A 14,439-nucleotide genomic window follows, 5' to 3' on the forward strand; every position below is an offset into this window, starting at 1 on the left:
GACGTGACATGTTTCCGAGTGTTTCTGAATGCCTTAATATGCACCCTCTATCGCCAGTTGAAATCTTCTGCTACTTCTAGGGAAGTACATATCTTTAGAAAGACATTTTAATTTGTGGCATAGTCAGGATTTTTGTAACATTTGTTCATTTGGAATGAACTTCCATATTCGTTTTCTACAAGTTGCAGCAAGAGAATATGTGCCACTGAGATGGGAAATGCAGCATGTGTTCACATCATGTGGTAGATACAGTAGATTTGATCTTCCCTGTTACATTACAACATTTCCACAGGGATAAAGATGCTGCCGTATTACCGTAGCTGGCTGTGTGTAGTCAGAGACCTCAGTGATAGCTAAAGTGGGATAAAGTGGTCTTTGCAGCGGTAGCTGCTCATGAGCCTGCCATATTAAAGAAGTCACTGCCACAATGTTGTAAAGTGACATGATATGCGCGGTGCTCAAGACCAGTTCAGAGGCCTTGTGGTCTATGAAGTTGAGTAGTCAGTCCACAGCCGAGTGCCTTTGACTTAAAAAAAGGCCATCTGTCTGCTTAGCATTAGAATTAAAATAATTGGATTTAATATAGGTGGGTAATTGCCCTAGAAAGGCTGTCATTTTTTTCAGGATGTGAACTTTTAGATCACTCCGGGTTACGCTCAGACCCTATGTGCAACCTATTCTTAGGCATGCCTTCATTAAATATCACCATAGATCTGTAAGTGTGTGTCTTTGCCTGAGCAATGAAGAGAATGGATTAAATAACCTCTTCGAAAACCTTGGAATGAGTGATTTGAGGAATGGGAATTGATAATTTAGTCAATACTTAAGATGTGTGCAAGTAGAAAACTCATTTGCATTCTTACTTTTTCTGAGCTCTTTAGACGGAGCAGCCAGAGAATGCCCAAAAGTGTTGAAAATGAGTCTATGAGATTAAATTAGGTGACACACGGAAGAAGACTTTAATTCACCTTCAGTTGCGTTTAATTTCATGAGTGGTATTTTTTTCTATACTGACAGGATCAATTTGTTCAAATTACTTTCACCCTGAGTGGGAATGGCAGTTTTACTTAAATGAGAGAGGCTCTGGGCCATTTAGCTGTGGTGTGCAACACATTTTCACCATCCCAAAGATATCCAAATATCTTTCCCTGTGATAGCTATAGGAGAGCAGGCGGATCTCAGGCCAAAGGAGAAGTTGTTCACAAAAAAACTTTACACTGTACTGTCCAAATGACAAACAGGTAAAAGCAAAACATCTTGTTACATTGGCTCTGCCCTCCCTCCCCCTCTCTGGGAGATGCTCTTACCCCTGTTCTCAAACACTGAAAGCTCCTCTTTTTCGTCTGTGGAACAACCGCGTGGAGTGCACATTCATATCCTCTCCACTACAGACTGAAGGAGCCCATGAGCACACATAGACCAGGACTGACCCCTGCCTTTGCTGTTGATGCTGAAAACAAGTTGATTTACTGACTTCTGAGAAAACGCCAAAGGAGAAGAGACGCCAAGCTTAAAATGAGCTCATGACTGACTGTAGCAGAACTACAGAAAAAGCTCAGCTTTATATCTCCCTATATAACATTATTTTATTGCACTGGTATTGTATAGCTTGCATGTTGTATAAAATATGTTTCAGACAGCAGGGTTGTATTTTTTAAACCTCTGCCAATGTTAAAGGGGTAGTGATAATTTACAGACTGATTTGAGTGTTAGTCTCCCTGGGAGATGGTTTTCAGTCTCTGCTGGTGAGGCTGTATCCTCTTCAGCTCCCATTTCTTGTGGAGTCCTGCAGGGACAATTTTGTCTTCTATTTATATGCTTCCTCTTGGCCATGTAATACAAAAACACATTGTCACCTTTCACCTTTATGCTGATGACATGCAGCTTTACTTGTCCTGTAAGCCTAATAGACAGAGTAAGTTAACTGCTCTACATGGCTGTCTTTGCCATGAAATCAAATGGTGGATGGTCCAGAACTTCATACATCAAAACCATGATACGAGCTAATTATTGGTCCCAAAGCTGCACACACACCGGTGAAATGGTATTTTCGTCATGGATTTTGATTCCCCTGAGCTGTTTAGCAATGCTCGTTTCATCACATGAAAAGATCTGGACTACTCACTGCAGGCTATAAAACTATAAATAGTAGGCTGGGCTATGATTTGCACATTTCTCACTATGATTATCAATATTCTGGTGTTTATTTTATAAATATTTATACAGATTTACTTCAAAATTATTTACTGCGATTGCATGCAATGCTATAGGAAAAAATGAACTGATTAAGTACTTGATACAAATTTAGTTTGCAATTTTAGACATTGCCTTGTGACACAAATGCATTATTAGTAATGAGTGACATTACACATTTTTTAGCGATAGCAATATAAAATCGATGTGTGAATGGCAATATTAGACCACTGAATTTGGCAGTATGTCAGGGCACTTTGCATCCCACTCTTAAAGGAAATGAAAAGAGGACATTTGATTGGCTATGAGTGAATCCAGCAGCAACACGCCCACTTATAATATATTCATTATAATTCAGCCCCCTCTTGATCTGCACTGCACACTTTGAGCTGTGCACTCACCTCTAGTTACGAAAATACCAACATTCTGTAGCCATGCCCAGTGTGCCCATACACTGCATCATTGACTGAGCCCATGTGAACCCTGTGACAATGATTCTGGAAAATAGAGCTCTAAGAATTTGGTACAATTCTGCTACCACCAGTTGAAAAATGTGGCTACAATTAGCTCCATGTTGTCTGCTGGCGATGTTGAGAAGGTCATGCACGCATTTGTCTCGACTCGAGTGCCGTAATTCTCTGTATTCCTGTCAAAGCAACTTGCACAGGCTTCACCTTGTCCAAAACTGTACTGCTAGACTTCTCAGCAAAGTTAAGGACCACTCATATAACCCCAGTCCTCCCTGTACCTCCCTGTTGCTTTTAGCATTGATTAAAATTTTTTACTGGTAACTTTTAAGGCGAGGAGTGAATTAGTCCCAGAGTACCTTGCTGACCTCCTAAATACATACACCTCCATGCTCCATTAGACCTTCCTCTAAAGACCTCGTCATTGTTCCCTCTGCCAGACAAAAACTGGAGGAGACAAGGCATTTTCTATCAGGGCTTTTACACCATGGAACAGTCTGCCTGTGTACATTAGTTCCTCAAACCCTGTGTGTTGTTTTATACCTTGTTTAAAGACTTATTTTTTAATCTGGCATTTAACTTAGAAGTGTTTTATCTTTGTACTTGTCTCTTATTTCTCATATTATCACCTGAATTTTTATACTCTTTTATGACTGCTTTAGTGTTTGTTTTACTAGGTATCTGTATTGGTTTGGAAATGCCTTGTGCAGTCCGCAAGAAAAGATTATTATTATTTTTATCATTGTTATTATTATTGATATCTCTCTCTTTCTCTCTCTATCTCTCTCTCTCCTTACCCAGGAAAGGGGGACGTCTTTGGAGATGTCTTCTGGAAGGAGACGACCTTGGCGCACTCATGTGCCAACGTGCGTGCGCTCACCTACTGCGACCTGCACATCATCAAGAGGGAGGCACTGCTGAAGGTGCTGGAGTTCTACACGGCCTTCGCCAACTCCTTTTCCCGCAACCTCATCCTCACCTGCAACCTGCGCAAACGGGTAGGCCACGCCCATCACCCACAGCAACTGTGGCTCCTCCCCTTGCATGTTGACCATAGCAGTGGATTGTGGCTGGGCTGGGGGGGAGGTGTACAAGGAATAATGCAGTTTGAGTTCAAATCAATGTACATTGGAATATACGCTTTGCCACTGAGCCTACATGAAATCTTTTCTCTGTGGCCCTCATGGACATTGCAGTTTAGATTTCCATGCTCCAGGTTTTGTCACATTCCTGCTGAATTAGCTAATTATTGGAATGGTCTGAAGGCTAAAATGTTCATGAAATCTTGTCCTTTCCTTGTCTGAATATGTGAAACATGGAGGGTTATATTGTCAAATCCATTTTGCTTATAGGTTGAAAGGGGTCATGTTTGTTTGTTTTGACCTGAAGCTATATTGCTTGTGCTTTTTTCGAATCCTGAACCATGGTCATTTCGTCCTTAGAGATTACTAAATTAAATTGTATGTCTTCTGTTCTCCTTCTGTTGAGACTGAACAGAGAGTAATTGTGCCTCTTGTCTAGTGGAAAATGGAAAGGCTGTTGGTAATTCATATGTGCTGATCTTTTGGCAAAGCCATCAAACAGCCTTCCTCCACTTCCCCTATTCCAATGCACGCACACACTCACACTCACACTCACCCACATGCTCACTCACTCACACACACACACACACTCACGCTCACACACACATGCATACACACTCACAGACATACACACACATACAGACATGCACACACGTACAGACACACACACACACAAGCGTTGTGCAGAGCAGGTTCAGTCAGGAAATTCTTGTTGCAGCTGACCATTGGTCGGCCTCAGCTACTACAGGTCTTCAAACCCGACCAATCACATACACACATCACTACATGTTCTCATACTGAACCAATCACATGTTCACATCACTAATGAAGTGCCTTTTTTAAACTGACAGTCAGACCTATGCCGTGCTGCTCATTGCCTGTACTACTCTTTGCTGCTCACAGAATTACACCACCACCCCAGCTTCCACCTATTTCTAAGTACTGTTTTTTTTTATATTTCTCTCGTTTAGTAGGGGAGATGGATCATGCTCCCTGTTTATTAGGTTAGTGCATGGTGGTGCGCGCACAGCAGTACCTACAGTAAAACATCTATTCAGCGGCAAACCAAAATAATGACATTCCATATTCAATTATATGTTTAGTCTAAATACATGAGTTGCCCTGACTGAAATTATTTTTTTATTCTTGTACAGTTAACAATGGGTAATGTGTGTGAGGGTGGTTGGTGATATCAAAATTGCAGCAGCACAGAGGTGATATGTAAAAAAAAATAAACTTGCTGTGCTACTATTGCTGTAATAAGGGTTAGATTACTATGCATTCCTGTATAGTACAATACTGGATAAAAAATGCTTGACATTGCATTTTCTTTACCACACAGTCAGTAATAATGCTGGCTTTGTAAATGAGTTTTTTTGGAGTTTTTATCTCATGGGAGCTGGAACCTGCCAGTGAGAAAATAACAAATCTGGCTTGTGCTGCTGCTTGGTCTGCGTGCTGTTGAACAAAATGAAAACTGCTTTTACCGCAGACTGAATTACGATTTAAACAGGACACTGCGCCACGAGATTTGTTCTTGTCCGTAAATCAGTTTATGTGTGAGTGATTTGTGCCCATTCAAGCAAATAAAGACATGCACACACTTGTGACATAATTACACATTCACTGGCATGTAGAGATGGAGGTGGTTTGATCTACAGAGATGTTCCTGACCTGAAGCTAGTTAGGACCATGGGATTGAGCTGTGGGGAGCTCGGTGCATACATAATTCATTGTGACACGGCCTCTGGACAAGCATTTAAGCCATTCCAAAGCACAACAGCATTGTGTCCACCGTTTAAATACCGGGTGAGTCAGAAGCAACACCCCCTCCCTGTCATTGTGCCCCTCCAACTCCAAAAACCAAAAATAAGTCTGTCTGAACAAGCATTTTGGTCTTTTATTTAAACTTTTAATTTTATTTCTACTACTTTTTTTCTAAATAAGAAAGTGACGTGAGACTCATTTCCAAATTTGTCAATGGGGTAAGACAATTCCATGTGTCAAGCAAAGAGTAACTGAAAATAAGGTAATATTTTCTACTTGAAAATAACTTGGAAAGAAATGTTACGTAGAATGTGTTAAGATAGGCTTTTCGCGGTGTTTCTTTCCATTCCATTATGGTGTCCATGTCTCTTCACACCACCACCCAGAAAGACAATATGCCTGCATATGTAACCCCCCAGCTGGGAGAACTTTTCATCTTCCTAAGAGCAGAGCAGCATTGCGCTAAAGTGGAGCTAGGCTCATTAACCAAATGTGTCAATCTGGTTCTCTCCTGGGAATAGTACTATGAAACAATTTTAAGAGGTATTTAAACACATTCGCTTCAGTAAACATCCTGATGTGTGATTTGTGGTTTTCAAACTTGGGCCTGGGGACCCCTGTGTATGCTGGTTTTCATTTCAACCACAACTGCAATCCCAGAATTTTAACAAGCTGTTCAGTAAGCTATATTATGTGAGAAATAACTATGCATACCATGCCATAATGAAAGTCCCATATTCACATTGTGCTTGTTATGCCATAATTACAAATGATAACACAAGAAGAGGTGAAAGATTTTACTGAACAAATTAAAGAGTACTGAGGTGAATCAGTTGGCTCCAATTTGGTGAAAGTGTGGACACCTGGCCCCTAAAACAAACCATTTCATAGATATTGAAAAATTCAAAGACCAAGCAAATGATAACAAGCCAAACAATTATGGTATCAATAACTTTAAGGGGGAAAATTATGAAATTGTGGTCCCCATGACCGAGTTTGAGAACCACTGGTATGAAGGAATAGTGGAATGATGTTAGAAAACCCCACCCCCTTATCCTGAAGAAGGAGACCCATTTTAAGTCCTAACCAGCAACATGTTTTTCTCCAATTCACTCTACTTTGCATTGAATCATTTTTAATACAGCAAAAAATATATATTTATTTTATATTGTTATTTGGATTATAATTAAACTATTATGTCTGATTATAATTATATTTGACAAGTTTTCTAAAAGGGGAAAATGACATAATTTCATTTTTAAATCTGTAAAGGAAAGATCTTTGCATTTGGTGCCATCGGTGGATAATGGGCGACCCTTATTTGAACTGGCCTGCTTATTATTTGAGCGAGACAGTTGAAAGCAAAAGTTATCAAATAAAGGTGAGCTTGCTGCCTGCTGCTGGGTAGTCTTTGCTCCTGTCGTGAGTGCTGACAGACCTGCTGGCCAATTAGTCGCAGCAGGAGAGACTCGCTGAAACCGCCAGCATTGCCTCTGTGGTGGCAGAAAAGTGCACTTATTCATCTACAGTGTGAGGAAGGAGCCGTTAGCAGCAGCAAGAAAATAAAGTTCTCTCCAGTAATCTTCACGCACTGGAATTATTAGCAAAGCAGTATTCAGACAGAATCCTCCTGGTTTAGAGGGAAAGATATTTTTAAATATGGATTTATGTTTCAATTTAAGTGAACGTTTAAGTGAACTTTCAATACAATTTACAGACAGATCATTGTTGAGTAAAAATGCTGTGCATTTAATCTTAACTTTGAGAAATATATGTCGGCACGCGTCTATTAGATGTACCACAAACTAAGCACATTTATGCTGTGCAAGAACCAAAATTGTTACCTTTGCTTAAAACCATGAATTATTCAGTGTTAGGATTCAAAGTTAATTGCCGTTAGAGTAGAGAATAATTCATGGATATTTTTTTTTCTTCTATTTTAAAGCAAGCTTACCTCTACTCTTATTTAAGCAAAACCCAGATTAAAGCAAGGCATTGCTGTCAGTTCATTAGACCCTGCATTCCAGACAAATGGAATGTAGCATTGCTTTAAAATGGATTCATAACACAGATTACAGAAAGTATTTCAGGGTGAGTTCTGCAAACAGAAAAGGAGGGTCATATTGCATTGTATTGTGTTCTATTGTAGTGAGTGAATGAGACCTTTGGGGTGTTTAACACCAGACTTGTCCACCACCCCTGGATAACCCGGTACCACTTTATGGATTAATGGAGCTGTTCATATGAATTAATGATGTACGAACACGTTAAGCATGAAATTTACTTTTCATTATTTAGTAGTAAACAAATACATTGACTAATGTATTAGTTACATGATTATTCATACATTAGCAAAACATAGGATAAATGTATAGTTAACCATTAACAAATACATTAGCTGTTTCTAATTCCAATAGGAATTGGCATTAACCAATTTAACTGTTAACATAAATTAATGATGGAAAATTACATTAACAAAGCTGTACATATGAACTGTTCAGTAGATGGTAGTTAGAAATTACATTAGTTAGTTCCAATTCATGTGACTCTATTTTAAAGTGTTACTGATAAACCATTAGACAGTAGATGAGATTAGATTGGCTAAATTTCCTGAGACCACTTTTGTCTTTAAACATTGTAATGTTCTGATGTTCTCATAAAACAGCTGAATGAACACCTGCTAAGGAAGTTAACAGTCACTTGCAGAATACATGATTTTCTAAGTTTGTTTCCACAGTGATAGAATAGCACAGTTTGTCCTCTGAAAGCTAGGATGTTGGAAGGCACACAAACACACACTCACAAGGAATCCATATGCACATCCATGCACACACTCAAACACACACATGCTTGTACTGTACATACACACAAAAACCCACTCACAGACCCGTAAATGGGTGTACAAATCCTTATGTTTTAAATTAGTTAAAAACTGTTTTTATACAGTACATATTTACACAATATTTTATTTATTATTGATTCTCGATCTGTCTTTCTTTCTTTCTCTCTCTCTCTCTGTCTCTTGCCTCTTAGTTGACTCTCGTCTTAGATTGTGTGAATTGCGAAAATAAACAGTCAGTGAATACCACAGTTTTGGTGTATCTACATGATCAAAATGTAGAGGAACACTACCTGTGGCACCTTTACACCAGATTTTAATATTTGTAGTGCTAGAAAATCCAAGTTTTGCTAAATCCAGATATAGTATTTCAAGTGAGGATGTGTAGGGAAATCCATCTTGCTGTTCTTTAAAATTAAATAGTTCTTGTAACCTAAAGGTTGCACGTTCGATTCTAAGGCAAATCTACGATTATCTGAAAATATCTATCTTTACACACATTGCTGAATTTTTGCACCGTTACCTGTATTTGTTATTCTGAAAGATGTTCAGGATGTTCCTGGGTGTCGCGTTCTTTTCTGTGTTGGGAGAGGTTGGTGTCACTATAAAGCTTGTGGTTTGGGATCAGATTTCAGTGGAGTGTTTGTTGCTAGATAGAGATACAGCGAAACAAAAAGACAAGCCATCAGGACTCTTTCAAGAACTAGAGCTAACCTTTGGAATTCTTTTCCTTGATGGGGTCAGTTGAAGTTTGTCAAGGTGATGAAAAGCAACGGAGAGTTACCATGTTTTATTTTGTACCAGTAAGTAACATTATCTCTAGCTATCCAACTCGCTATGTTACGTATCTAGATGCACTAAGTTGGGTAGGCTACCCAGGGTGTGTGGGCGGGGTTGAAGATGGAGGAGACTTTTTGCCACAGCAAGGCAAAAAAAATCCTGCATAGACAGTATGCCTTTAATGCAGAAGTTCTGGGATTTTTTTAAGGAGGCATTTTTGTAGCAAAAGTCTCAAATCTGCAGAATGGATTCAGAAATCTGTACAATGGATTCACAAATCTGTAAATGGTTTCACAAATCTGTAGAATACATTCTACAAAAATACCTCCAAATTTTTGGACTCTTTGTCAGACTGGTCTGGTTTCATCTCGCATCTTTGGTCTGAACTGGGCTTTATATGTAATAAGCAGTAAGTGGACATGCGTAGCAGAGCTAGGGTACTATAGCCAAATTCAACTGTGCTGTGTAGTATGAACAAAATATTTATTATGACTCATGATTTGTGTTACAGAAAATTAACAGGCTTCTCTCAACACAAAACAATTGTGCTCACATTGAATAACTCTGAAATTATAAAATACTATTCATACTGAAAATAATATTTTTTATTTTTTAAATTAGTCAAAATATCAAAAAAAATGTTTTTACCAAAAACATGTTGAATTATGAAATAGTATGTGTTATTTCCTCATACATTTCAGCAGTGATATACACTCTTCAAGCATTCTTAAATACCACTTCCTGCTTTTTGTTGAGACTGGGACTGGTGAAGAAGTTGCTCTTTAAATACGAGTTCTCTCATTCATTCTTTGAGATTAGTGTGCTGTTTCAAGTTGCCTTCCAGACAGCAATTACTCATATGGAAATCCTGCTGTGAAATAACTGGGAAATTATATTTAGCTGGTCCTCCCTGGCAAGAGTTTAGAATGGGGGACAGGGTGGCAAGCCACCCACTGCACCCCCTGTCGTGGGTTGGACGTACAGCCTAAAGATGGTGCCAGGCTCAGCGAGGTTTAAACGCCTTGGGGCGGCCGTGGCTCCTGTGTGATTTGTACCGTCCCCTGCCTAACAGACAGCAGGCTGAGCAGGCTCCATGCTCTCTGGTCTTCCTGCTGATTCGAGATTCTGGTGGCTTCATTAGATCATCCGCCTACATTCGGCGTGGGGCCCGATCACTGGCTCGTGGATGAACGCGCCCGCTGTTGGTCCCCTGGGCGTTCAGCCTGGAACGCATGTGGGCGGGCCTCGCTCGGCTGCTCCTGTAGCTCAGCTATCTGGCTCTTGCTGGATGGGAGCTAGGCCGTTCTGGAGTCATGGCAAGAAATTGTTTCCCACTTGAATTATGTATACTGTTGAAGCTCCTGACCTTATTGCGTGAGGTAATAATGAGGGGATAGAAAATATAATTCTATCAAGAGGTAACTGACCGGGGCAGTGGTTCAGTTTAGTGGTTCTACAACTTGTTCTAGGCTTATGACCCAAGCAATACAGCTTTAGTAGCAAATATTTTTTTTAAAAAGCTGGCACCAGGTTTGCAGAAAAAACTTTTATTCACCAAAATAGGTACAAAATAATTTAGAACAGACACAGTTGTCAAAATAATTGATTATATACTTTATATAGGTGAACTCTTTCAGAGGAAGTCCTTATATGGGCCTCCCGCAGGTGTGTACAATTCTGAAATAAAGACACTGACCTCATTAGCCCCCCCCCCCCCAAAACCCGAATGCAGAGGGACATAACATCAGTAAATACACACTTGGTGTATAATTTCAGGAGATAATGCCTGTCTGTGTCAAGGTCTCTGCAAAAATAAACAACAGCCACAATTATGGATTCTCAGGAGTAGCTCCCAGACTTCAACAAGTGAAGAGACAAAGTGAACAAACATAAAACAGCGGCAGAACAATAGGCTGTGGGTGAGGCTCTTCCTCCACAGTTAAAAATCATTATCCCCCTCCTTCTGCTTCAACTGCTCTTAACCAGAACCTATTTCTCCTCGGGAAGAACCGGAGCTCCCACATGCCATGCACACTTGTGCAGGCTTACGGCTGCACTCTGTCATTAGAGTGTGTCAAGCTTCCTTTGTCATGTTAAGGGTGTATCTGCGGAACCTTGCATTTACACGTTCTCTTGATGGAGAGTGGAACAAACACATAATTAGGCATTGTTATGACACAGACAATATCTACATGAGAACACTAGAACCTATGAATTTTCTCTATGGAAGTTCAGTTTAACTGTAAATTTGTATTTTGATTTTCAGTATCTCTGTAAGTCCAGTATCATTGTGCAGTACCCAAGCTCCTCTTTAATTATGATGTTGAATTTGTTGACAATACTGACAAACATTTTAATCTCTAGAAGGAAATGAAACCTGATAAGCTCTTCTATCTGGACACAGAATTCTTTAGCTCTTGATTCGTGTTGCAAAAATGCATTTTGTTGTCTTTCAAAGAAACTAACATGGTGATGTATACAGGAAATGTGGGGTTCTCAAGCTCTCACCAAATTCCTTCTCCATGATTCACTTCCACTAGAGTGAGAGTACAGAGATTATTTCTGAGATTTGTCTTCAAAACCTCCAAAACCAAATGCATATTGAAATGAAGCTTCCATAGCTTCAGTTTCACCAGCTTAGTCTTCAGTAAACAGAGACACATTTAATTAACTTTGTAGCTTTGTAGTTTGTAACATTCAACATCAGTGATGTCCTTCTGAAAGATTTTTATGTTTGACTTTTGTCAAAAATAGCTCGTGCCATAATATGGGGGTGATATAGCAGTGTTAGCAACAGTGTTTGGATGGTGCGGGGAGGGGTTTACTTCGACATCAGAGTGCATCAAGGCCAAGCGGCCAACACCGAGCTTCGTTTTTGAAGCTCACTTCCGCGTCTTGTTGAGAGACGTTGCTCTCTAGCGTCAGCGTGCAGTTGGCTCCTGTATAGGTGTTTCAGCCACCTGCTTCAGTGTAAGTCAATAGTAACAATACGGCCAAAATACGAAGTCAGTAATATTTCCCATAAGGAAATGTAGTTTTTTGTAGCAATAGGTGTTTTTTTCTTTGTCTACCCATGTGCCAATTTGTAAAGTTATTGTGTTGTTTGGATAAGATTGTAATATTTTGTGGATGAATCAGGGACGGTTTGCATCATTGCCGAGTCAGTGTACCTCAAGTGCTCAGTGGACGACTCGGACTCAGCCAGATTTATGCCCATATAAGGGTCCCCCTTTTCTCAACTGCACAGTCTCTGGCCCCATGTAAAACATGACGGCACCAAGAAACTGCACTTCCGCGGTTTCAAAACACTTTTCACCATGGAAAGTCAATGGGTGATGTCACAGGTGACTGGTCACCTGAGGTCACTCATGTCCTTTGTGTCTTTGTCAACATTTGATAGTTAACTACAGTTTGTGAAAGGCTGCATTAGGGATTTTGGAGATGATTTACGTGACATTACAAAGCTTTCTGCTTTTGAAATAAATCATTATCGTTATATTTTGTGCTCATTTGGCGGCACTAACAGGAGAAATGAAATTGGCTGAAGGGCTGATAATCTCAAAACCGTATTACTCAGAGGACCGTATCCCTTCTGCCTCCCTCACAGTGCTATTCTTGAACTCAGTGAACTCAGCAAAGCTTTCTTGACAGTGTGCTAGTGTCAAATGACCAAGCTCGCTCAGATTGGAATAATTCTGTGCTACCCTGTTCACTTTTCATCATCTAGTTTTGTATGAACAGTTTTTTGCAATTTACAATTTACTGTTTACAATTGTGTCTTTTAGAGGAAAGCCAAAGTGTCTTACTGAAGTACATTTCAAGTTGTAAAGCAAACACCATCCATCAAGCTGTTTGCTTCAAGACCTCTGAGCTAAAGGCACGGAAGGATTCGCTTTTTGTATTGACACAGTGAGAGTTATATAGAAACATTGAGGTGTGATTTGAAAAGGTGCGTTTTGAGATATTTGCAGGAAATAGACAATGAATCTGTGTTTCGCCTTTTGTTCATAAGAAGGCAGGTCAATTCCCTGCACGGTAACTGTATGAGAAACGACTGCCAACTGGCTTAGTGTTTATGAAATAGGAGAATATAGCTTGGGGGGGTGGATGAGGATGAGGCACAGGACAAGTAATGCTGGATTTTCCCCCACCGTAGCGAGGTGGGCGAGAAGTGGGCGCGTGGCAGGCACTAATCTGCGGAATGGCTTAATTTGGGAGGAAGAGCTGGCATGGGAGACGAGGCCGTAGCGAGGAGCGGTGGAGCGGGGTTCCTGCCTCGGGAAGCCTGCCAGCCCAGAGCTCCACTCAGTCTTAAGTGGTTAAGTGGAAGAGCCGAGGGTTATGGGCCAGCTCCTGTCAGCCGGAGAGCTCTGCTTCGTCATTTCGATGAGTTGTTTTCATGCTTTGCTTCGCTCGTTTTTTCCCCCTTCCTTTTTGCTCCCCCCCCCCCCACCGTTCCTGTCACTACAGGAATTTGCGGTTAAGTGTGGGCTCATGATACGGTGAGTGCAAAATGGAATACAACCGCTGAGCACGTCTTAGAAACAGCACGGAACATCTATCAAACTGAGAAAAACACCGAAAACACCCGCTTTCGCTATTGTGCCTGTGACTTTTTTCTTGCTTTGCCTCACAGCTTTAGCGTCAGATTGTCAGATGAAAGAACATTTTTCTAACTGTCAAACTAAGTGTTTTGTCTAGCCGGGGAAGATACCAGTGCTGCCCCTTGGCCCCAAATGCCTCCCAGGTTTTATAAGGCTACAGGCGGTTCTGACAGAAGCTAAAGAGGAAGAGCTGCTTTCTGGTCCTCCCCCACCTTTCAAGGCATCGCATGGGGTTTGAACGTGAAGAGGGAGGCTGCCTCTTGGCCGACACCCACTAGAAGGCCATTTTCCCATGGTTTTGGCCAGAAGATTAATGGAGCTTAGATGTTTAGTCAGTTCTTCCACTTAGCCAATACCACTGGAAAGTCACAATCTCCTTCCCTTCCTTCGGGGATCTCTGTGAGAAATACGCACTCTCACTAAGGAAACCTGCCTTAATCTCACATTGGCAGGACCTGTTGTCACTCATTGCTCAAAGTCCAATCATTTTGAGGGACAAGTTTATTATTTTGCTTTCCCATTATAAAAGCATTACTTTAATAATGCAATGTGATACCAACAGACACAGTAACCCACAATTGCATCAAGTTATTAAAGCGATTTGTTTCAATATCCAAAATTCCATTAAGATGCCCTATGAACTAAGTGGGAAGGAAATGAGAAGTAATCAGTACACTCGATCGATTGAATTTAATATTTTTGATGAA

The 14,439-nt window shown here is 40.5% G+C and overlaps 1 protein-coding gene across 1 annotated transcript in view; it reads left to right on the forward strand.

Moving 5' to 3' along the window:
• LOC135257049 (potassium voltage-gated channel subfamily H member 5-like) overlaps nucleotides 1-14,439 on the forward strand; it is a 94,644-nt gene that overhangs the window by 66,588 nt on the left and 13,617 nt on the right. Inside the window, exon 11 of the mRNA XM_064339448.1 lies at nucleotides 3,462-3,658. Within this exon, the coding sequence (XP_064195518.1) occupies nucleotides 3,462-3,658 (197 nt within the window). The remainder of the gene's footprint in view (nucleotides 1-3,461; nucleotides 3,659-14,439) is intronic.

Source organism: Anguilla rostrata, chromosome 6, assembly GCF_018555375.3.
Source record: "Anguilla rostrata isolate EN2019 chromosome 6, ASM1855537v3, whole genome shotgun sequence".
NCBI classification, from domain to species: Eukaryota; Metazoa; Chordata; class Actinopteri; order Anguilliformes; family Anguillidae; genus Anguilla; species Anguilla rostrata.